General features: G+C 40.1%; 1 protein-coding gene across 1 annotated transcript in view; it reads right to left on the bottom strand.

The window, feature by feature from the left end:
• Positions 1-3116: 3116 nt before the first annotated feature.
• The window catches only part of SLC12A8 (solute carrier family 12 member 8), a 141032-nt gene continuing 117796 nt past the window's right edge, over positions 3117-26352 (bottom strand). The window contains exons 11-14 of the mRNA XM_036851538.1: positions 16804-16901; positions 16129-16246; positions 7472-7532; positions 3117-4131 (exon numbers count right to left, since the gene is read on the bottom strand). Of these exons, the coding sequence (XP_036707433.1) occupies positions 3966-4131; positions 7472-7532; positions 16129-16246; positions 16804-16901 (443 nt within the window). The 3' untranslated portion in view covers positions 3117-3965. The remainder of the gene's footprint in view (positions 4132-7471; positions 7533-16128; positions 16247-16803; positions 16902-26352) is intronic.

Here is a 26352-nt window from a genome sequence, read left to right as displayed (position 1 = left end):
GAAGTGGATTCTTAGATTCAAGAGGAAGAAAGTTAGACATTACAGGCTTTGCTTCAACCTTCTGACCTCAGCTGCATTCTCTGCTACCACCCTTGTACCCTTGTCCAGGTATCAATACGTAAACTGGCACGGTGTTTCCCATCCTTAAATATACTTCCTCAATCAGAAACCTGGATGGAAGGTAGGACGATGAAATCCTGAACCTCAAACTTCCACACTGACTTATAATCGTTTGTGCAGGATGCACCCTATTGTGTAGGTCAGAGGACTTGTTAGCATGACTCCCAGAGACATCTGAGAAAATGACCCCTGTTCTGGCTCCTAGTCCTGAGTTCAAGAATGCTCTAGAACTGGGCGGTACTCACCTTGAAAGTTTGAGGGTGGTGACTGAGGAGTTCATTTCTGTCTGAATGGCCTGCGATCATATTTTTACATTATAAAGCTCTGAGATTGGTGAGCTGTACTCGGCTCAGGTGAGGTGGTCTCAGGCACGTGTACAATTGCTCCAGCCATGGATGGGTGCGTGGATGGGCAGACCAACGGGTGGGTCAGAGGGTGGGTGGATGGCAGAGTGAATGGTTGGATCAATGGGTGAGTGGGTAGATGGTTAGATGGCCTGGTGGATGGATGGATCATTAGACGGATAAATTCGTAAACAGTGTGGCCTGAAGGGAGACATTCGTGGTCCCAGAAGATCTAATATGACCCTCACTCCTTCCGACGTTTTCCCCTACAACTGTGCACGCCTTGGTTAGACCTTTAGTCTAGGGATCCATCCCTTTGTCTTTTTAAGAAAATGTTGCTAGTCTCACTGCCAAATATCCTGACTGTGCTGGCATTTTTAGCATTCTTTAGATAACCAAACTCTCTCTGAATGATCCAGTGTCGTCTGTCTCACTTCTCTGACAACCTGAACTTACTGCTGACCTCCGTCATACACGGACAGTACACGATACCTCTTATATGCCACCTCAGGTCCCCTCTGCCCCACCTGATTCTGGAGCTGAGGCTGGTCCATCTCAGCCAACACCACAGCAACCAGTTCTGCCGGGCTCCAGTCAATTTAATGCACACAAATCCAACAGTGCCTCATGCCCACAGGGTAGCTGCTTGCAGCAGAACTCGCTAGGTACTCACACAAGTTCAAATCACAAGTGCGGGGTGGCGGGGGGCGCGTGTTAATGCCCCTCAAGGCTAAACTTTGACTATGGGAAACAGGAACCAGTGGATGAATTCTCATCCCTTCCTCCCTCTGCAAGGGGGTCATGAGACACAGGTATTCCTATCATCTCTCAGAAGGGTCCTCTGAGACTAAGTGTCCCGTTGCACATGATACTAAAGGGTCACTAACCCAATGTCATGCCTCCTCACCTGTACCACTCTTTTCTCTCACTCCTTCCCTGGATGTACACCCCAGTAAAGCAATAGCACATGAACTTCTGCTTTCTGGGGAGCCCAGGCTATGACTCCGTTACTGCTTTACTGATTACTATTTATACAATATAGTTTTGTTTAAATACAAGATATTTGGACCTAAGTAGAGGTTCGACTGTTTAGCGTCTGCCATTTCAGTACCCTCAACACCGAGTCAAATGCTGGACTTCTCTCTCATACCCATTCTTCTCTTACTCTTTTCCATAAAGTTAATCATATTGGGAAAGTTCTCATCTTGGATACTTGAATCTTCTGCTGTATATGGTTTTCAAACTCAGGACCATCTTTTTCAGAGGGGATACTTTTTTAGCTTGTTATCCAGAATTCAAAAAAGCAAAAAGCTGAATCAGTAAAGCCTTCTGTGGCTGGCTGAAAAATGGCTCCCCCAAATATATCCACAACCCAATCTGTGTTACCTGGGAATGTTTCCTCATTTGCCAAGGCCTTTGCAGGCGTGATGAAGTTAAGACTCTTGAGATGAGGAGATTATCCTGGATTATCTGGGTGGACCCTAAATGCAATCACATGTATCCTTATAAGAGGGAGGCAGAGGCCCACGTCAGGTGCACACAGGAGAAGGCAATGTGGTCACACTGAGTGAGATTTGCAGGTGTTGGTCTTAAAGATGGGAGTGATGTGGCCACAAGTCACGGAATGCCAGCAGCCACCAGAAGCTGGAACACGCAAGGACCAAATTCTCCCCTAGAGCCTCTGGAGGGAGCAGAGTCCTGCTAACACCTTGATTTCAGCTCAGTGATACCGATTTTGGACATCTGGTCTCCAGAACTGTGAGTGAATAAATTTCTGTTGATTTAAGCTACTCAGTTTGTGTAATTTGTTACAGCAGCTACAGGAAACTAGTGCGGCTTCTTCTCAAAAAGGGCCTTCAGAGAACACCAACTCAGCCCTTCATGAATATTGTCTTTAATGATTTCCCATATGCCTATAGTTAACTCAGTGTTGTTTGCTTTCTTTACATTGTTTCTAATGATGTTTGGAAGTCTGGTATTTAACACCAAAGGTGCATGCACAGTAATTATAAACTAGATCTCACTGTGAACAGTAAGCATAAACTATCAACAGGTCTCACTTTCTAAGAGAGAAGGGTGAGACCTAACTGGCCCCTAATCATGACATTCCCACCCCCCACTTGCTTTAAGCCCGTTTCATCCAACAGGTCAGCGTTTTTCAAAATGGTGTCCAAGGGTCACCTGTGTTGAGTCACCTGAGGCACTCATTAAAAATGTAAAGTCCACAACTCGCCCCCAAGCTTTACCTCCAGGATTGAGCTGCAGAAATATGCACTTTTAACAAGCCTCCCAGGTTTCTTAGCACACTGACTTTGAGAAGCTCTATTACAGAAGAAAGAGGTCAGAACTGATCCAACAGTACCTCCCTCCATGGTTCAGTGGTGAAACCACCAACTTTGGGCCAGGGCTGAACTCATGCAGGCGCAGCCACGGCCCCGGCCCCCAGACTGGATGCCTGTGATGAATGCCACACTGAGCTCATAGAGGAACCAAAATTGTCCTGTCCCCTCATGTGTTCATACTGCAAAACAGCTGCAAAGGTGTCCAGAGTGCGGGGCACCACACGTGCTTTTGAGAATGTGAGTCACCATTAAGTAATTCATGGTAATTTAACTTTTTAATTAAAAAGACCTTCACTAAACAATAATAGCTTACAAATGCATGTACCTTTTGATCTTGCAATTCCACTTTTGGGAGTTTATCCTACAGATATTCGTCATGCTTGTACATATGAACACGATTATTCACTGCAGAACTGATTGTAATAGTAAAAGACTGGAAACAATCCAAATGCCATCATTGTGGAACTGATGAAATAAACTATAGCACATTCATATAATGAAAAATAATGAGGAAACGGCATGTGTATTGATATGGAAATGTCTCCAAGATAGATTGTTAAGGGGAAAGGCAAGGTACAGAACGCATGTATGATATGCTACCTTTTGTGGATGAAAAGGGAGTAATACAAATCCACATTCCTATTTGCTTGTACATTCGTAACGAAATGTGGGGAGCGTTAGCTAAGAATAGTGGTTATCTCTGGGGCAGGGGGTGGGAACTGAGCAGATGACAAACAAGGATGGGAGGGAGACTTTTCACTATATATATGATTCTACTTCGGGGTTTGGAACCATGTAAGCATATTATTTATTCAAGGAATAAATAATAAAATAAAATTTAAAATAACCATTTATTGTGGCACTCAGAACAAGCAATCTGGTCTGGACACCTGCAAGTCTTGGTGTCCACATGGAGCTCTTCAGACTGGAGGCGTGTTTCAGGGGCCACCGCCATTGCAGTGGGTCCCCTGGTTAGCCGCGGTGCTCCAGACCAGAATGCACATTTCCATCATCCAAAATGACAGGGGGAGGACAGGTCTTTGAGTTTCTTACCGAGGAGAACCAGCTTCACAAAGGTTCTGGGATTTGGGTCCACTGTACCCTGGACAGCTACACGAGGGGAGGGTCCCAGGCTGCCTAGTACTGACGACTCAGTACTCTAGTACCGAGGCATCATCAGCTGTTCCCGGCTCACGAGGGAGGAGTGGTGATAGCGATCCCGGGTGGCGAAGTCTGCGTTCTCCTGGGTGAGCTGAGTCATCTCCATGTCAACCCTAGCCAGGGACGGCGCCAAAATTATCTGCTCTTGGGGGGATCGCAGGTTCCTTTGGTGAGAGAAACACGGAGGACGGTCAGAAGGAAAGACCAAACGCTAACCAGTGGCAGTAAGTCTCCTCTGGGATGGAGAAATGATTTGCAAAAATGTCATCGTGTTTATTACTAAACATGTATTAAACAACATAACTGTTGAAAGCTATATGTACAATACTTCATGAACCCAAAGTATGAGAAATAAGCATCAAACAAAGAGTGATACTTACCTTCTTTTAGTAGAAATGTATAAAACTATAAAAATAACCTTCCAAATGCTGTTGTGTTGGGGCTCTGTAGCTTTACTTGGCTTTCTTGTCAAATGAAATAATGGAATGGAGAGGCTGGAAAGCTGAGGTGAGTAGAAAGAGAAACCTTCGCTTTGGTTCACTGGAAAGAAAGTTGAGTGAGGAATGATCTCCAGAGCCGAGGTTTATAGAGCAAGCAGCTACGCGGTAAAGTGCAAAGGCTTTTGGCACCAAGCTGGCCTAAGGCAAAGAGCGAGTCCCAATACGGATTCCACTGTCACTGAAGGGTCCACATAAGAGTTGGAGTTGGAATAAACTGGTAAAGAAAAATGTTAGGGATGCGTGAAGAAAGTGCTGACAGCAGAAAGGAGTAAGGAGAGACCATCCTGGCAGCCAGGGTATCTATAGAAGACAGAGACAGTCACAGCTTTGCCACGAATCAGGCTGGTGGCCTCAGGCAAACCTCGTCACCTCCTTGTGCCTCTATTTCCTCACCTTCTCAGGCCCCTTCTAGTTCCTTCCACCTATGCTAGGTCCTGAAATCACACCTTAGGCATAGATTTTCTCTTAAAACTTTACCCTAAGAGAATCATTTGCTTTATAAGTAGCAGCATTCAATTGTTTAAATAAGGAATATATTTGATACATGTAAAAAACTGGTAGAAACCTTGTTATAAATCTGTGGAACTTAAGCAGAAAGCTTCACTGACTAGAAAAACATGCTGTTATAGAAGTTTGGATCACACAACTAAGGCTCTGCAGCTGCTTGATGAGAACACATCTAAATTAGGTGGGTTGAGGTTTTCTGAGAAATGAACTAACTTCTGTAAAGGTTTAATCTTCAAGAAGTAAGGTTAGGAAGTGACAGAAATGCCATACCAGTCAATATGTGTTTTTGCCAGTGAACTTTCTTGTAAATGCTTTCTTTTTTTTTTTTTTTTTTTTAAGGTAAAACCATCGTATTTTTCTGAGTTCAGGGAAATAGCACACTTCACTTTCTAGTCTAGAATGGCCTAAGAGTTCTCACCTGGGCAGTTGCTAGGACTTCAGGAAAGAAAGCTTTCTTAAGGTCAGGCTTAATTTCACATAATTCTGGGAACTGTAGGTGTAACAGAGGAAGTAACAGCCAAATTCCTTTGCCCACAACACCCTACAATATTCTTCTTCTTTGGTTTTGAAGAGCATCTGGGGCAACAGGTGTGAAAAAAACTCAAAATTACAAAAGAGAAAACACAGCTACCAGTTTCTACTTTTAAATGGATCACCATTTCTTGGTCCTTTCACCCTCCTGAACAACTATCACAAAATATCGCTCAGTCACCACGATGAGGCCAGCAAATTTGACCCTGAGACTTAGCTGAGGCCTCCACCAACCACTCCACAAGCCCACAGAGCTATGAATAGTGTGGACTAGGTTCTCTTCCAACCAAAGTACTGCCCTTTTCTGAGAATAATCTCCTCCTAATACATTCTTCTTTCCACATTGCACAACAGTGACCTCAGAGGTGAAATTCCAGAAATTCAGAGTCCAAAAAAGAGTAGTGACCTCCCATGGTCATTTGTAGGCTTTCAAAGCCTACAATACCTAAAAATATTCATGTAAAATCAGATAAGGCCAAATATTCTCAACCACACACCAGCTGTAGCTCCAGAATCTGCAGGCAGCTTTCACACAGAATCTATTTCCACTTAAACTCTACTTGCCCTCAGGCCTAGGAGGCTGGGGAAAATGGATCAGTGCACTGATCTCAGATCAGTGCTGTGATCTCAGATCAGTGCTGTGATCTGAGTCACCCAACCTGGTGCCTCAGCCTGGAAGAGAGGCAGAGAGGTGACACACCCACACCACAGCTCCACACAGGACGTTTAGCCCAGCTTCCAAGCAAACAGCAGGGAATTACCCCCCTACACACCACTCTCCCTGCCAGCCCTCTCCCTGTTGGTTTCCATGGCTCCTGCTCCTTTCATCATCATTTCTCTAGCATCCAGCCTTCATTTCTTGGGCCAACTTGAACAGATTGGCAGCGCTTATAAAGAGTTGTCTTAAGAAGGATTCTTGGGAGGGAGGAATGGGGAGTTATTGTTTAATGGGTATAGAGTTTCCGTTTTGCAAGATGAAGAGTTCTGGAGGTGCCTGGAGGTGACGGTTGCATAACAGTATGAATGTACTTAATACCATTAAACTGTATACTTTAAAATGGTTAAGATGATAAGTTTTATGGTATGTGTATTTTACCACAATAAAAAAAATGGGGAAAAAAATTCTGAACTTACATCTGGGATCAATGGGAAAGGGTCCCATAATCCATCAGCAACATCTGGGCATAGAAGGTGGAAATATTGGCAAGGGCAACCCAGACTTCTAGAGTTTCAAAAACAAACCAGCAAAATGAAACCAAATAAACACTTAGTTGGGTTCTGCCTGGATTTTCCCAGCCTGTAGCTTTGGCTCCTCACTGATATTGAAAGGGGAGGGAGGTAATTTCCCAGAGTCTTGAGGCCTTCAAAGGTGAGGAGGCATTGGCACTGGAAGGGTAGAGGAGGAGGAGAGAGATTAGGGCACTCATGAAACCTTCCCTTCCCTGTGAGGCCTTCTCCTGTTTCTCAGGAAAGTTTGTTCTTCCCTTTCCCTGAATATTTGAGCATGGAGGTCCCACAGAAATCCTGCAGGATCGCTACTCTGTTTCTGTACTTGGCCTCTGCACTTTCACCAATACAGTCATGTCAACTACCTCTGACTTGAGATGGAAGAATGGGAGTTCTCTGGGCCTTGGTCTTGTGTGTGAGTACTAATGCTAGTGTGTCTTAGGCTGTGAACTCACTGAGAGTAACTCTCTTGACTTATATCACTCTGCAACCAGATTCTAAAGAAAGCCTCTGTTCATGATTCCTGAGGATAAGAAGACAAGAAGACATGGGCCAGAGGAAGCTTCTGAGAAGCTAAAGCAGGGAGGCTGGGTGGTGGAGGGCAGTGAGGAGCAGTCTGAGTTTCCTTGAGGTTCTCAATTGTCAGGTATTCACACCACAATTCACCCAAGCCCAGCTAGAAATGGAACACCCTTAGCACGTCCCAGGCCCCTCATCCAGGCCCCAGATTGGCACAGACCTGTAGGAGGGGATCAGAAGAGACCTCATCCATCTGAAAAGGCTGAAGTTGGAGGCTAAACCTGCAGGGAAGACACAGACATAAATATTTATGAAGGCTCTATGTATGCATCTAGAATCCCAGGTTTAATGGGATAAATATACCTCCCCCGACACACACACACAATAGCACAAAAAAATTTTTTTTCCTTTTTCAGTCTAACCAAACAACATTCATTGTAATACTCTGACAGCAACCTGCTAAGGACTTCATACTTATATGTAGTTTCCAAAAGTTGATTTCTAAACTCCAAAATCCCAAGAAAGAAACTGGATGCATTTATAGAGAAAGAAGCAGAGGACTTGCTAACTTCAGTCTTAGGAATTTAAAATTTTTTTAAATTTTGATACTTTTTTTCCTTAGATTCAAACTGATTATGTGTTTAAGTAGATACTATAAAGTCCCCTACTAGACCATACACTCTGAGGACAGGAAGCACATCTTTTTCGCCTGGTAACACTCACAACAGCCACAGAATCTGGCCCTTGGGAAGTTTTCTTCAGGTGCTGGGTGAATCAAATAGTGCCACATGTGGAAATGTTAGTGCTGAAGTTTGAAATGAGATTGTTGTTGATAGTGACCAAATATCTTGACATCAGACACACTGTCTAGAAATATGGTTTATCAACTTTTTTTAAAAAGCTTTTTTTTTAAATCCATTCCTCCTTTGGTGTGAGTTTTTTTAAAATCTCACAAAATGAATTATATATAACTTTAGGAAAGCAAATGAAATGTAATTTTATAAAATGCTTTTCCAAATTATATATATTCACTCCACCAGATACATATTTTATATATATATGTGTGAGTGTGTGTGTGTGTGTATATATATATATATATGGCTGGTTGAAAATTGGTTAATTAGATCATGTTCAATATATGATCAGGAAGTGAGCATTATTTTAAGAGGCTTATGTTAGAATCTTGACTAATGTCAACAGTATGCAGCTGATAACATGTATGTAGAAAATAAACATAAATATTCTATTAACTGGTCCTACCTATTTATGCTCATTTAGATTCTAAATTATCTAAATTTTAGATGAAGATTGGCCTGAAATTTGATTTCATACTTTCCTGTAAATAAATTTCTGGGAAATATTTAAATTTCTTAGGATCAAACTAACTTCTAAGAAATTCAGAAGCAATCACTGATGTAATCACTATGTTAATTAAAATATATTCTCTCCATTAAATTAGCTGATATAAGGACCCTTAGTATGACTTTTTCTAAAGCATTATTATTATTATTATTATTATTATTATTATTATTATTTTGGTTGCGTTGGTTCTTCGTTGCTGCGCGCGGACTTTCTCTAGTTGCTACAAGCGGGGGCTACTCTTCAGTGCAGTGCGTGGGCTTCTCATGGAGGTGGCTTCTCTTGTTGCAGAGCACAGGCTCTAGGTGCGCGGGCTTCAGTAGTTGTGGCATACGGGTTCAGTAGTTGTGGCTCGTGGGCTCTAGAGCGCAGGCTCAACAGTTGTGGCACACGGGCTTAGCTGCTCCGCGGCATGTGGGATCTTCCTGGACCAGGGCTCGAACCCGTGTCCCCTGCATTGGCAGGCGGATTCTTAACCACTGCGCCACCAGGGAAGTCCAAAAAGCATTATTTTTAATGTACATGTGATTCAAGTGTTTGAAGCGCATTTCTTTCAAAAATGTATATCAGAACAAAACTGAGTCATTTGTTGAGACGTGGATGGATCTAGAGACTGTCATACAAAGTGAAGTAAGTCAGAAAGAGAAAAACAAATATGTATATTAACGCATGTATGTGGAACCTAGAAAAATGGTACAGATGAGCCGGTTTGCAGGGCAGAAGTTGAGACACAGATGTAGAGAACAGACATATGGACACCAAGGGGGGAAAACTGCGGTGGGGTGGGGATGGTGGTGTGCTGAATTGGGCGATTGGGATTGACATGTATACACTGATGTGTATAAAACTGATGACTAATAACCTGCAGTATAAAAAAACAAACAAACAAAACAACTAATACTAAACTTTCATTGGGTTATTTGTATGGAAATATGTTAATATAAATGTTTTAGACATTACATGAAATTTCTAAAAATCTTATATGTTCTGATATAATGTTATAAGTCATAATTCTAGTTACTACTTTAAAATGTATATCTCAGAAATAACTAAATTTCCTTGTCAATTGCATTATTATGAACTTTCATCAAAAAAAAATGTATATCAGACTATTCTAATTTGGAAGCATTTTTTTTCAGTTTGCCTGGATTGTTATGGCCCATCTGATTTAGTTAGGACTTAAAACTACATAATTACTTTATTTAAAAAATTGGGACATTGTAGAATTTTGATAAAAAGGGCTCTTGAATGTATTTTAAAAACAGCTTTATTATTGAGGAATAACTGACATACAGTAAACAGAGTATTGATAATATTTTCTTCCTTTCCTTATTCTTTTTTTTTTTTAACATCTTTATTGGAGTATAACTGCTTTACAATGGTGTGTTAGTTTCTGCTTTATAACAAAGTAAATCAGTTATACATATACATATGTCCCCATATCTCCTCCCTCTTGCATCTCCCTCCCTCCCACCCTCCCTATCCCACCCCTCTAGGTGGTCACAAAGCACAGAGCTGATCTCCCTGTGCCATGCAGTTGCTTCCCACTAGCTATCTATTTCACTGGGGTCTTGATCCTAGAGGTGGTAATTCCTAGAGATAGGAAACTCCCCTACGAGCACACCTTTGATATACAAACCGACCAATCCAGAGCCCACACCCCCAACCATCTCCTTTATCAAGCTCTCACACATCAAGCCAATATTCCCCTGCCTTAAATCACCCCAGGGCCAAAAACCAGACAACTAGAGACCATCCCTATAACCTAGAGTCCCCTGAAATTATTCAAACTACCTAATCCTAAACTTACTCAGCTACCTACCTGCCTTGTCTATTCTTTCCCACTAAAAGCCTAATAAAGGCTATGGGCCATGCTCTCCCCGCTTCCTCTTTTGCCTCCTGACCAACCCTAGTCCTCTCCGTTGTGGCCCTGCATGATCCTCCTGTTCCGAGGCATGTGAGTATAAACTTCTTTCTTCATGATAATAATTTCTGTGTCTGTGTGTCTTATCATACCTGATTAAAACAAATCCCAGGTACATTTTTAGAACAAACTACATGCATTTAAAGTGTACAATTTGGTAAGTGTTGATACATGCATATACTGTGAAATCATCACTAAAAGCAAGATAATGAACATATCCATCACCTCCAAAAGCTCCCTCAAGCCACGTCAGAAGACCTCCCTTCCTCGTATCCACCCCCCAACCCTCATCCAAAGGCAACCGCTGATAGTGCTGTCATCAGAGATGAGTTTGCATTTTTAATAATTACATATGTATATATGTAAAATATTACATTATGTACTCATTTTGTCTGGTTTCTTTCACTCAGCACAGTTATTCTGAGATTCATGCTATTGCATATATCGATAGTTCATTCTTTTTATTACTAAATAGTATTCCGTTGTATGGCTATACTATACTTACAGAGTAACCTGTTGATGGACATGTGAACTGTTTTCAGTTTTTGACTATTACAAACTAAGCTGCTATAAATATTCATATACACGTTTTTATATGCCCGTATGCTTTTAATTCTCTTTGGTAAATACCTAGGAGTACAGTGGCTAATTCATATAGCAGATATATATTTTTTTAATACACTGCCAAATGGTTTCACAAAGTGATCGTATTATTTTTACATTTTCATCAGCTATATATGATAGCTCTAGCTGCTCCACATCCTTGCCAACATTTGGCATGATCAGTATTTTTAATTTTAATCACCCTGATAGGTGTATAATAATATTATATTGTGGTTTTAATTTGCATTTCTTAATGACTAATCACAGTGACTACCTTTTCACGTGCTTATTTGTCAACCATATATGTTCTTTGCTGAAACCTATTTAAAACTTATGCCCATTTAAAATTTTTTGTTGTTTTCTTATTACTGAGTTTTGAGGGTTTTTATATATTCTAGATACAAGTCCTTTTCAAACATGTGATTTGCTAATATTTTCTCATAGTCTATGGCTTGCCTTTGCATTCCTTTACCGGTGTGTTTGGAGGAACAGTCCTTAATTTTGATGAAATCCAATTTATCAATTTTTTTTCCTGCTTTTGGTGTTATATCTAAGAAATCCTTGTCTCACTCATAGTCACAATTTTTTTCCCTATATTTTCTAGGATCCATTTTGAGCTATTTTTACATTGTATGATGTATGAAGTTTGTTTTTTGCTTGTGGATTTCCAATTGTTCCAGCAGCATTTGCTGAAAAGACTATTTTTTTCCTCCACTGAATTGCCTTTGCAATTTCTGGACTCTCTACTCTGTCCACTGATTTTTTTATGTATCTTGATTCCAATACCATGCTGTCTTGATTACTTTAGCTTTACAGTTAGTTTTGAAATCAGGTAGTGTTAAGTCTTGCAACTTTGTTTTTCTTTTACAAAGTTGCTTGGGCTATTCTAGGTCCTTTGAATTTCCATATAAATACTTTAGGATCTGCTTTCCAATTTCTACAAAAAAGGCAGCTGTGATTTTGATTGGGATTATATCTAATCTATAGAAAATTCTGAGGTGAAATGTCATCTTAAGAATATTGAATCTTCGATTCATGAATATCGTATAAATCTTCATTTATTTCTTTAATTTCTTCTATAATTTCCTCTCAAAATGTTTTGTAGTTTTCCTCTTCTAGTCTGTAAATATGGTGAATTACATTGATTGATTAAGAATGTTAAACCAGGGCCTAGAGACTGTCATACAGAATGAAGTAAGTCAGAAAGAGAAAAACAAATATTGTGTATTAATGCATATATATGGAATCTAGAAAAATGGTACAGATGAACCTATTTGCAAAGCAGAAATAGAGACACAGATGTAGAGAACAAATGTATGGACACCAAGGGGGGGAAGGAGAGCTGGGATGAATTGGGAGATTGGGATTGACATATATACACTACTATGTACAAAACAGATAACTACTGAGAACTGATAGATAACTAAAATAGATAACTAATGAGAACCTACTGTATAGCACAGGGAACTCTACTCAGTGCTCTGTGGTGACCTAAATGGGAAGGAAATCCAAAAAAGAGGGGATATATGTATACATATAACTGATTCACTTTGCTGTACAGACACAAACTAATACAACACTGTAAAGCAACTATACGCCAATAAAAATTTTAAAAAAGAGAGAGAGAGAATGTTAAACTAACCTTGAATTCCTAGGATAACCCACTTGGTTATGATGTATTATTATGCTTTTTATATTATTTTGTATTCAATTTGTCTTGTTAAGAAGTTTTATAACTATGTTCATGAGGGATATTGGTGTGCAGTCTTCTGAAGAATTTGTATCAAATTGATATTCTTTCTTCCTTAAGTGTTAGATAGGTTTCATTAGTGACGCCATCTGGGCCCAAGGTTTTCTTTATGGGAAGGTTTTTTAATGACAGGTTTAATTTCTTTCATAAGATGACCTAAACAGCCCTATATGTCTTCTAGAGTGAGCTTTGATATTTGATAGTTTGTATCTTTTGAGGAATTTGTCCAATTCATCTGTCAAATTTATTGCATAAAGCTGTTTAAAATACTTCCTTATTTTCCTTTTTAATGTCTGTAGACTCTCCAGTTATGTCATTTCTCTCACTCCTGGTGTTGATCATTTGTGTTTCCTCTCCTTTTATTCTGATCAGTCTGGCTAGAGGTTTGTGAATTTTATTGATCTCACATAACCAGCTTTTTGTTTCACTGGCATTCTCTATTTTTCCCTGTTTTATATTTTATTGATTTCTACTTTGATCTTCATTGTTTCCCTGTTTCTTCTTACTTGGGTTTAATTTGCTCTTTTTCTCTAGTTTCTTAAGTGGGAAACTGGGGTTATTATTTTGAGACATTTTTTTCTTTTCCAATATAAGCATTTGATGCAGTAAATTTCCCTCTAAGTAGTGAATTAGCTGTGCCCCACAATTTTGATGTTATATTTTCATTTTTATTCAGTACAAAATACTTTTTAATTTTACTTATTTCTCCTTTGAACCATGAGTTAGTTTCTTTAGTTTACTTAGTGCTCTTTAGTGTTCTTAGTCATTTAGTGTTATCCAGTGTTCTTTAGTTTCTAAATATTTGGGAATTTTCCAGATATCTTTCTGGTATTTATTTCTAATTTACTTCCCCTTTTGTTCTTGAATTGACTTGAATACCCTTAAACTTTCTGAGACTTTAAAAAATGTCCTAGAATATGGTTTATGCTCGTAAATGTTTCATGTACACTTAAAAATATATATTCTGCTGTTGTTAGGTTGAATATTCTATAAATATCAATTTGGCTAGGTTTATTGATAACGTTATTCAAGTCTTCTAAAGCCCTACTGATTTCTTGCCTACTTGTTTTATCAATTATTGAGAGAGAGGTGTTGAAATCTCTGACTGTAATTGAGAATTTTTCTACTTATTATTGCAGATCTATCAGGCTTTGTTTTTTATATTTCAAAGCTCTGTTTTTAAGTGCATAAATGTTAAGATTTATTATGTCCTCTTGATTAATTTTCCCTTTGTCTTTATGAAATGACCCTCTTTATCCCTGGTAATATTCTTTTTTTTTTTTTTTAAATAAATTTATTTATTTATTTATTTATTTATTTATGGCTGTGTTGGGTCTTCGTTTCTGCGCAAGAGCTTTCTCTAGTTGCGGCAAGCGGGGGCCACTCTTCATCGCGGTGCGTGGGCCTCTCACTATCGTGGCCTCTCTTGTTGCAGAGCACAGGCTCCAGAGGCGCAGGCTCAGTAGTTGTGGCTCACGGGCCTAGTTGCTCCGCGGCATGTGGGATCTTCCCAGACCTGGGCTCGAACCCGTGTCCCCTGCATTGGCAGGCAGATTCTCAACCACTGCACCACCAGGGAAGACCCCCTGGTAATATTCTTTTCTCTGAAATCTACTTTGTCTGATGTTAATATAGTCACTCCAGCTTTGTCTGATTTATCTTACCATGATGTATCTTTTTTCCATCCTTTTAACTTATTTGTGTCTTTATACCGAAAGTAGGTTTCTTGTAGATAGCATATAGTTGGATCATGCTTTTTTATTCAATCTGACAATCTCAGTGCTTGGACCTTTTAATTGGGAGTGTTTATTTCATTTTATTTTTTTAATTATCTTTTTAAAAAATTTTTAATTAATTTATTTTTATTTTTGGCTGCGTTGGGTCTTCGTTGCTGCTGCATGTGGGCTTTCTCTAGTTGCCTTGAGTTGGGGCTACTCTTCATTGCAGTGCTCGGGCTTCTCGTTGTGGTGGCTTCTCTTGTCACAGAGCATGGGCTCTAGGTGCGCGGGCTTCAGTAGTTGTGGCATGCAGGCTTCAGTAGTTGTCGCTCATGGGCTCTAGAGCGCAGGCTCAGTAGTTGTGGCGCACGGGTTTAGTTGTTCCACGGCATGTGGGATCTTCCTGGACCAGGGCTCAAACCCGTGTCCCCTGCATTGGCAGGCGGATTCTTAACTACTGTGCCACCAGGGAAGTCCCTGATTGGGAGAGTTTAGACTATTTAAAATTAGTGTGGTTACTGATATGGCTAGATTTATATAAACCACCTTGCTATTTGTTTTTGGTCTATTATCTTTTTCTCTTTTTTCTAATTAACGTTGATCTGAGTATTTTTAATTCAATTTTATCCCCTTTATTGACTTATTACTTGTAATTCTTTGCTGTGTTAGCGGCATACCTCATTTTACTGCACTTTGTTTACTGTGCTTCTCAGTATTGCATCTTTTACAAGTTGAAGGTTTGTGGCAACCCTGGATCAAGCAAGTCTATCAGGGCCATTTCCCCAACAGCATTTGCTCACTTTCTGTGTCTGTGTCACATTTTGGTAATTCTTACAATATTTCAAACTTTTTCATTATTATTATATTTCTCATGGTGATCTGCGATCAGTCATCTTTAATGTTACTATTATGACTCGATGAAGGCTCAGGTGACAGTTAGCCTTTTTTAGTGATAAAGTATTTTAAAATTAAGTTATGTACATTGTTTTTTGAGACATAATGCTATTGCACACTTAACAGACTACCGTATAGTGTAAACATAACTTTTATATGTACTAGGAAACAAAAATATTTGTCTGACTCGCATTATTGCAATATTCCAGTGATCTGGAACTGAACTCACAATATTTCCAAGGTATACTGGTAGTTTAGTAGTTGCTTTAGGGTTTGTAGTACACATTTTTAACTTATCACAGTCTACCTTTAAGTGATATTTTAGTACTTCACATATACTATAAGAAACTTCCAACAGTATATCCCCATTTCTTCCCTCCTGGCCCTTGTGCTATTGTTGTCATCCATTTTACTTCTACATGTCTTATAAACCTCACGATTTATTATTATTTTTCATTTGTTATCATTTATGCGCATGCCATATTTTTTCTCCTAGACTGTCAGCTCCTTGAAAGCGGGATTTGTATCTGAGTCAGTGTTGGCATTTAATAGGTGTTTGAAACAGGTTTTTTTCAATAAATGCTAAAAGAGAAGAAAGGAGGTGGTGGCAAAATGGCTCTGTTGCTTACCAAGGTGAAGCCCAGAACTTGTCCAACCAATGTAGAAATACACAATGGCAGCAACACCCATGTTAACCAGGGTATAGACCCATTGGATCACAAACATGATGAGAAGGGACCCAACAGCCTGTTCAAACAGAAGGAAGTGCAAGTCAGCTAATGGTTTAAACACATGGTAAGCAAGCCACAAGGCTAGGGCCTTAAGAAACAACAGTCCTCTCGTCAACCTCTGAACACTCTACAAGTCTGAATAACTGAAGTTCACTCATAATTCAAAAAACCCCTCTAAAGTAGATATTTGAGAAGACATCCCTGAAAGTACCCTCTAATCAAAACAATCAATAAATAGACATTCTATCCTAGCTCCTTGTTCTACTCCTTTCTAGGAGAAACAAGTTAGAGTAAAATTATGCTAATATGGTGTATCTAGAAATTAGGTGATCCAGAGTTTATCAGGGATGATTAATTATTTAAAAAGTAAACCATTGATTAAAATAAGTGGTTCATTAAATGTAATCTTGCCATATGTAGCCTCATCTAAATTCTAATGTAACAGGCAGTTAAATCACATTGCTCCTAATGAAGACTCTCCTCTTTCCTCCCCCAACTCCCACCCCAAGATCACACATGTATCCACCTGAATTAAGTCTCAAGGACAGTTGAGATCAAAATGAACTTACTCACCCCCAACAGGGAGACCCAGGGGTTGCATATGCTAGTGTAGAAAGAAGTTGGTCTCCTCTGGATATCTTGTTCCTGGAGCCTGGACTTGAGGAAGAAATCTAAAAAATAAATGAGCCAAAATCCTTGGTTACTAATTTGTTACCAAACCCTCTAGTGTTTTTATTAGCAAATACTTATGAGCTCCTCTTCTCCAATTTTGTAACTCAGCCTAAAAGACAACTTCCACTCACCTCAACCATTAATGCCCTTTGCCACAACTGAGGCTTGTCTTTACCAGAAAGCTTACACCTCCTAAATTGTGATTTCAATCAATCTACTCTCAGCCCGTCACCTCCATTTTTTCTCATTCGCTCTGCTGTCTCCCACCCCAACTATTCATAGACCACAGAGGGACCTTCCGTCAACTTGCCCTAGTATGTTTTTCTTCCTATCACCTACCTCCTCTTTTCACTACCCTCTTACCTAGCTTAGATTCCATGATCCAAGACTATCAGCAAGTACTCCCTTGGATATGTTATCTGCTTCCACACTTCAGCACCACTCAGAAGTCTTATACCTAGTCAACTCATTCTCCTTCTCTCTGATGTAACAAATTTCCAACCTCTCCTCTCAAAAGACAGCTTTCATATCCTCTCATCACCAAGTCTACCAACCCACTTTCATCTGTACCCTCTCTTCTGCCTTTCTGTATTCAGAGTAGATGAACAGTTCTGGCTCCTACCTAAGGCCCATCCCTATATTTGTGCCCTGCTCAAGGATTTTGCTTTTGCTTCGTCAGTTTTTCCATAGTCTACTAGATCATCCCCATCAAATACAAATACACTGTAATTTCTCCCAACTAAAGAAATACCTTCTGGTCACCCTTTAGCTACTGTCCTATTTTTTGGTCTCCCTTATAGCAAAACTTCTCAAAAGAATTGCCTATATGGTTTCTACCTTCCATTGTTTCCTCAACCTACTTTTAGGGTTGTATACACCATTCCACTAAAACGACTCCTCCTAAGGTTGGCAATGACTTGAATCTTTTCAAATTCAATGGTCAGCTCCTCATCTTACTTGACCTTTCAGATAGCACCTGACACATGTGATCACTTTCTTCTTCTTGAAACACATTCTTCTCTTGGTTTCTAGGATGCCTCAGTTTCCTAGTTTTCCTCCTATCTCACTGCCCACTTCTTCTCAGTCTCCTTTGCTGGCTCACCTCCTCCTTCCAACCCCCAAATATTGGAGAATCCTAGCATTCATTCAGTCCTCAGCACTCTTCTTTATTGCAGTTAGGTGTGGCCATGTGACTAAGTTCTCACCAATGGAATGTGAACACAAGTGGTGAGTGTCACTTCTGCACCAGAGTCTTTGAGAGAGTAGGTGTGCTTCTTCTCTGTGCCCGAAATCTGAACATGGTAACTCAGTCTTGATTTTGCTCACTATAAGGACTTAGGGGATGGTGAACTCATAAAAATGGAAGGACCCTGGGTCCCTGAAGCAATGCATGGAGGAGAGCCTCCCACTGATTTGGAACACCCTTCCTGGACTGTTAGTGCAAGTGAGAAATAAATTTCCGTTGTATTTGAGCCACTGTGTTTTTGCTTATTTGTTATAGCAGTTTAGCCTCCCTTAATTAATATACCTCAAAACAGGCTTTAGGTCCTTCTCTTACAATCTATTCCTTACGAAGTCAGTGATCTTCTTAAGGCTGGATCTGATCATATCACACCTCTAGCTACAACCTTCTGTGACCTTCTGTCATAATCACCATGGAGTGCATGGCCCTACACAGGACTGACCTCTGCTTTCCTTGCTATACTCATCTCCTACCTCTCTCCCCCCACCCACTCCTCTCCACTCACCGCTGGACTTCTGCTCTTCTTGGAATTTGCCAATCCAATTTCCATCTGTACCTTTATACATGCCATTTCCTCTGCCTGTAACTCTTCTCCCACATCTCTGCATGGTTCACTACTTTATAAAATTCAGTTCTCCATTAAAATATCCTCTTCTCAAAGAGATCTTTTCTGAAAAACCTATCTGAAACAGAACCACCCTCCCCACTCCAGTCTCTATCCTGTTACCCCACTTTATTATTCATCATACTATTTATCACTTACTGACATCATAGTATGTGTGTTTGCTTATTTTGTGTCTTTCCTGCTAGAATGCAAGTTCAATGACAGCAGAGACCTTCTATGTCTAGTCAGCATGTTCCCCACCCCCAGCACCTAGAACAGCACTTGGAATGTAGTAAATGTCCCATACATGAGGCTAAATGAATGACCAATCATCCTAGGTCCCAGAGAAGTCTTCATCCTCTCAACATGTCTGCCTTTACCATATACTTCCAACTATTATACTTAACTTTTATACTTCCATATCTTGAGGGCAAGGGCTGTCTTTTGTACCTCTAAATACCAAATCTAGGCATGTAGGAGTTTGTGTATAGGAAGTGCTCAAGAAGTATCTCCTTATTAATTGTGGATTAACATAAACTCTGCCAGAAGACGTAAATAGACATTTCTCCAAAGAAGACATACAGATGGCCAACAAGCACATGAAAAGATGCTCATCATCGCTAATTATTAGGAAAATGCAAATCAAAACTACCATGAGGTATCACCTCATATGTCAGAATGGCCATCATTAAAAAGTCTACAAATAACAAATGCTGGAGAGGGTGTAGAGAAAAGGGAACCCTCCTATACTGTTGGTGGGAATGTAGATTGGTGCAACCATTATGGAAAACAGCATGGAGGTTCCTCAAAAAACTAAAAATAGAGTTGCATATGATCCAGCAATCCCAATCCTGGGCATGTATCTGGACAAAACTATAATTCAAAAAGATACATGTACCCCTATGTTCATTGCGGCACTATTCACAATAGCCAAGACATGGAAACAACCTAAATGTCCAACAACAAATGAATGGATGAAGAAGATGTGGCACACATATACAATGGAATACTACTCAGCCATAAAAAAGAATGAAATAATGCCATTTGCAGCAACATGGATGGGCCTAGATATTAACATACTAAGTGAAGTCAGACAGAGAAAGACAAATACCAAATGATATCACTTATATGTGGAATCTAAAATATGACACAAATGAACTTATCTACAAAACAGAAATAGACTCACAGACATAGAGAACAGACATGGTTGTCAAGGGGGAGGGGGGTGACAGAGGGATGGATTGGGAGTTTGGGATTAGCAGGTGCAAACTATTATATATAGAATGGATAAACAGCAAGGTCCTACTGTATAGCACAGGGAACTATATTCAATATCCTGTGATAAACCGTAATAGAAAAGAATATGAAAAAGAATGGATATATACATATAACTGAATCACTTTGCTGTACAGTAGAAATTAATACATTATAAACCAACTATACTTCAATAAAATAAATTTTAAAGAACTCTGCCAAGGTGCATGACTGATTTGAATTGATGGCTCTATTACTTCTTTTTTTTTTTAAAGAAAAGACACTGTTAAGATTGTCTTTGATTACACTGTATACTTTCAACATGTGCAATGCATGATTCATTTTTTCAATCACAGGCTTAGTGAAATACAGCTGCTCCACTGATTATTAAGAAGAAACACTATTGGTGAAGAACTTAGATTTTTGCCTCTCTGAGGTTTGCCAAATGTGAAGCTCACTGTTTCACACTTGATCTTGACCTTGCACCAACTCAATTACACTGTACCCAAGGGAATTGTGTGTATGTGTATGTGTATGTGTTTTCTGAGGAACTCCAGGGAGAGTCATAGGAAGGGGTGTGTCTTCCAGGCAAGCACAGTGCAGTTCTACACATCAGCAATGCAAGGGAGAATTCAGTCAATGATGCTCAATGACTCTGAATAGGTATGACAGACAATGCAGGCGGGCAATTATTCAGAATTCTGAACAGCTATGGTTTCAAAACCCTTCCAAAATGACAGAAGGAATTTTTTTTCTCTTTTCAAGGATTATGCTGGAAGAAACAAGTCTTACAGACTAGTGGTGTGAGGAGACCGCTTCTCGTGTTAGAAGTACTAGAATAACAACTGGGAAGGCAACTTTATCAAGCTTTAGTCACAAAACAAACAAACAGGTAAGCAGAACCATGCATTAGGCATGCTAAAAATATCAACTATAATAAACATAATGCATAACATTAAATTGTCTTTTAAAATCTAGTGGTATGTCTAACAAGTTCTATGTTCACAAAACCCATGCAGAAATAAAGACTTTTTAAGCATGAAGGGGGAAGACAATTATGTCAATTTTTAAAATCACGAATTTAAATAATTTTACAGAAATTACTTAAAAATCAATATTAAACCATCTCTGGAAATACACTCCATACCTTTATCAGGATAAATAAACACATAGTTCTAGCTGGCACGTACAAACCAAGAATGTGCGTTGATGTGGTTCACAAAGGATCAAGTTTCAGGTTCATGTGGTATCTTATCATGTTGATTCTATAATCTTTTAACCACTTTCCAAATGCTGCACATTTATTTCTAGGTTGTCATTAGCACCAACAATGCAGCTACGAGACTCTTGTACATACTTACGGTTTGTTGTTTGGTTTAGGGTTGTTTCCTTGAGATACAATCCCCCTAAGTAGATTTACTAAGTCAGAGCAATTAAACAGTTTTATATTTCTTGTTACATCTTGAAAGCTCACTCTCCAGAAAGAATGAACCAGAGGGACTTCCAGCTACCGCAATGTAAAGAGGTCAGTGAATCCTCCCCGTAAGAGATAGGTATACAACTAGACAAGATCATCAAAAACAATCACTTGGGGCTCTAGAAATTTACCAAACGGAGACAACAAACCAGGAAGTGTTTATTTTTTCAAAAACTGCTGGAGCTGAGGGTAAGAACAGTGAGAGTCTACAGCCTTCTTCCTGGGCTTCTCCCACCCCCACCCCAGTTCTTACCAGCATGGAGCTGGCCTGTGTCCGTGTGGCCCAGGAGGCTTCCACCCTCTGCCAGCAGATCTGTGTGTGGCTTGGGAAGCACAGTCGAAGCTGCAGCTCTCCAGTCTCCCCGGCTTTGACTTTTGTCAGTCTCTCTGAGGCTCCCCAAGCAGGGGAATGCGGGGAGATGTAGTCCTTCTGCAGCTCTCTGAATTCTAGGATCTTCCCATTAAATTTCTGGCTCTTCCACTGCTCACCCTAGCTGGGTCCGCTCCCTCAGGCTAGCAAAAAGCTGAGGATCTCCCCATTCCATTTTCTACTTTGCTCACCACATTGAGCTTATAAAGGCACAACCCACAAGTTTGCTCCCTCTGGCAGCAAAACTGCTGATTTCTGAAGAAATCATGGCCAAAAACCTCCCAAATTTGATGAAAAACTTTAATCAATGGATCCAAAAGGAATGAATCCATCGACATTGCTTCCAGCAATGTGTACATATACCCGATTACCACTGACCTGCTATTTTTTATCTAAATTTTTGACAGCTTAACAGATATGAAATATCTCAATGGTGGTTTAAATTGGACTCATTTAATCAGTACCATGGCCTAATTCATAATAGACACTGGCCCCAAGCAGCATACACTTTGTGTAGTGGTTAAGAACACAGGTTCTAAAGTGAGATGGACCTGGGTTCAAATTCTACTGTCTCCTATCCTGAGCAAGTGTTTAACTTCCCTAAGCCTCACCTTTGTCATCTGGAAAAAGGTAACAACAATGCCTAGATCTGAGCTGAGCTGAGCTAATCCGTGTTAACTGATTATCTCTGTGCCAGGCACCTGGGACAGACTCAATCAATGCTGCCTATTTTTAGCTACAAACAGCATTCAACACTTAACCATGAAAGTTACTTTGTTGAACGCACAGTGAACGAGTCTGGTTTTTCAAATGTAAACTGCGTGTTCATCTCTTCTGACCTCTCTTTAGTAGAATCTGGATTTTGACCTTCCTGTCTTTAAAAATAATATGCTTTGGAAGGTATGCTTTTATCAGTTGTGTTTGTCAGAATAATTGTTTCCTTCTGTGACACTGTGCTGTGCGAATGTTTTTTATTTCTGTTTAATCAGATCCTTTTTGTCTTTGATGATGTCTTCAGTAGTCAGAACTCTCTCTCTTGCGCAGCTGTTATAAATAAGGAATTTGTGGCTATATAAGGTATCAAATATGGCCCCAAGTTAATTTTTTGATCCATTTGCTCTCAACAATATTTATTCAATAGTGACTTGATTCTTATTATTTTACAGCATCTGGTTTGTCACACATTAGGTTCTTATAATAGTTGAACTCTTTCTATTCTACTTTACCTGTCAATGTTTAAAATTTTTAGCCAATATTTGTACAACTGCTCATCAATTTAATTAGCCTTTACTGAGTGTCTGTCGAAGCCATGTACTGTGTGGGAATATTGCTGATGAATACAAGGTAGAAAGACATGGTTTGTAACTAAAGGAAGCTCACAGACTGGAGGCAAAGCGATAAAACTAGTATTTCTTCTCCTTAAGACAGGCAAACGACAAGCAGGCCTGAAGACAAATGTGTAAACGAATGTATAAAACAATGTGATAAGTGTTTATACCACTAGTGTGACTCAAATGTTATGCTTGCACAGGAGAGGAAATCAGGGAATCCTTCTCAGAGGGGGGTCTGAAAAGTCAAATGGATTTTAAACCGTAAGTCGGCGTTTTTCAGATGGAAGCGGGGTGTGATGCAATGTGCAAAGTCAGGAAGGAATAAAGAACATGATGTGTTTGGGGCACGTGTCTGGGTATAGCTGGACATATGTACGTGGCAGCTGTCATGAGAAAAGTGGCCAGGAAGGCAGGGCAGGGCAGGGTTGCCAAGAATCTTGCAAATCACACCGGGATGGAGGTAATAGATTCCAACGAAGGTTTTTAAGTAAGAGAGACATGAGGAGAGTTTTATTTTAGAAAGATCATTCAGCGGACAATGAAAAGGAGAAACAGGATATGGGAGAATCTGGAGGCTGGAGATGAGCGGGGAGATTAACAAGAGTCTGGGCACCAGATGATGAGGGTCTGAACCAAGGTGAAGGCAGCAAGGATGGAGGAGACGGAGGGGTTTACAAGAGTTCGGGACATTTCTAAGATAGGGCAGCTTCAATGATTAAACGTTGCAAACTGACCACACATCTCTCCTGATAACCCACTGAGAAAACAGAAAAGGCATTAAATAGGCATAAACCTACAAACACAAGGAGAATGAGAGAGGAAAGATAAAAACAAGTCTTGGAAGGTGGAGCAGTGACGGAGGAGTGGTAACAGACAGCAGAGCCGAGGAGGGCCAACTGTAGGGCCCACAGAGAGGGTGCCAGCAATGAGCAGCCCAATGCACCCTAGTAGACCTCACAAAGTTCAGGACCAGGAAGTACCCGCCCTTGGGAAGTGATACGGTGCAGGGGACTTGTTGCAAGACTGTATATGAACCAGTTGGACATCAAGTTCCTTTCCTCTGGCCATGTAGCTAGGAAATAACTCCCTCTTTGCCTGACCCCCTCCCCAAGGTATGTGAGGGTTCCTCTGAAGAAATCAAACCAGAGAGGGCCTGAACTTGGAACACCAGGCATAGCAAAGAGTGGGGGGAATGGAGCTAGAAACTGGGGAATTCAATGAAGTCTCTATCCTAAAGAGTGGGAGGCCCCCAGCTTCCTTTTGTCACCCGGCTCCCTGAATACAAACAGCCATATGGGGGACCCCCAGGCAAGAGATTAAAGGACTTTTCTCTGGAGGAAACCTCTAGCTAATCACATTTGGGGATCCTCCCATGAAAAAGCCAGCTTCTTGATCATTCTACAGTGAGGTGCCCCAACCAATAAGCTCTGCCCAGGATGCAGGTCTTCTAAACAGCTTTTCACTACTTACTTCTGAATAGGAAAAGAAATCAAAAGATCAACAGACATTTTAGTTAAGCCAATATAAAAGAGAGAGTGAGACCAAGCCAAAGAGAAAAGAATCTAAAGAACATAGGGCAGAAGAAGACTTTAAAGGGAGAATAAGTAATATTACCAGAAAAATAAGATAAGCGTTATACCTATAAAACAAGAATGAGATGATGTTCAACATTTTTTAAAAAAGATAAAGACAAATCAGGTTACAACCAAGAGCTCTTGGAAATTCAGAACAGGAGAGCTGTGGCATAGACTCATTGTTGTTACCCAATCTCCCCTTCCTCCTTAGGGAAAAAAAAAAAACCCACAGGATTTCATGTGAAGCAGCAATAAAGCCAGCTATAAAGACATTTCCCAGCCTCTGAGAATACCTAGAAAGGCTAGCGAATCAAGTTCAGAGCTATATAGCCAGGGACAACACTCAAAATGATATGTCAGAGCAGTCTAGTGGGGACACCACAGTGGCATGCACCAAGGTCTAGACACTTCTGACCCTGAAAAGCCCTGATGGTGGAGACAGGAATGTAGTCATCCTGCAGCCACTATCATGCTTCCAGAGAGTTCCTCAAAGTCCCCATTTCTTCAGGCTCCCAGTTCCCAGTATATGGAGGGCTCATCTAATTAGCCGAGCCTTGGTCCCGTGCCTGAACTCTGGCTGCAGGAGGGGCGGGAAAACTGAGTATCTGACATTTTCAGTTTTAAGAGTGAAAGGCTTGCTGTGCCTCCCACCAAGACTCATAACACTGGAAATTCTTCAAACACAGGGAGGTCATTCAAGGCTGAGTAGGGGAAAAAAAAAAGACGAAAGTCTACCATGATATCACACTCAACAAATCTTGTCCCCTGGATCTGACAGAGAAGTGTGATAGAGGAATTCCAAGAGAACAGCTTTGTAGCAGACCGAAAGAACTGACAGACTAGAGTGGATCAGGATAAGAGTCATAGGACAGAGGGGGAAAAAAACAAATGGATATGATAAATTTCTGAAGAATTCGAGCATTTGGAAAATAACATTGAGAGGCGTTTGCCATATCTGCCAGAACATCTAGAAAAAAATGATGACACAAAACCAAGCAAATAAAAAACCAAGGCTATTATTAACCTCAGGAAACAGAAAAAGTTGGACAAAAAAGGAAATGTAATCATAGCATAATATATGGCTCAGAGTTAAGCAATATTTACTTAATCATGATAATATGAATACTAGCTATTAGATTAATTTAAAAACTGTGATGTAATTATACTGGGGACATTGGATGAGAAATCAAGAGTGGCATAAATGAGCTAGTCTTCATTTATCATAATAGGAAATCAAGAGATGATACCTGAAACTGACATATCAAGAAGTAGCAATACAAATATATTATCTACAAACATGAAGGTTAACAGAAGAAGCAACTTTTTGGTTGAAAGTGGGATTTTCTGGGAGCGGGACTAGGGGAGGCAGAAGAGTCAGAGGGATGGTATGGAAGAGTGGAAACTACTATCTCTGATTATGTGACTTTTCACTCCACTTGGCTTATTAAACTGTACTCACTACTTTGACAAAAATAACATAATTTTTAAATTTTTAATAATGCTCCTACCATTAAAAACCACCCACTAATTTGGAGGTAAAGAAGGAAAAGCAGGTGTACGGAAGAACGTAAAGCATTTATTTTTGGACATCTCCTTC

The sequence above is a fragment of the Balaenoptera musculus genome, chromosome 4 (genome assembly GCF_009873245.2).
Source record: "Balaenoptera musculus isolate JJ_BM4_2016_0621 chromosome 4, mBalMus1.pri.v3, whole genome shotgun sequence".
Taxonomy (NCBI): domain Eukaryota; kingdom Metazoa; phylum Chordata; class Mammalia; order Artiodactyla; family Balaenopteridae; genus Balaenoptera; species Balaenoptera musculus.
The sequence above is the reverse complement of the archived record's forward strand: the minus strand, read 5'-3'. Positions and strand labels throughout refer to the sequence as shown.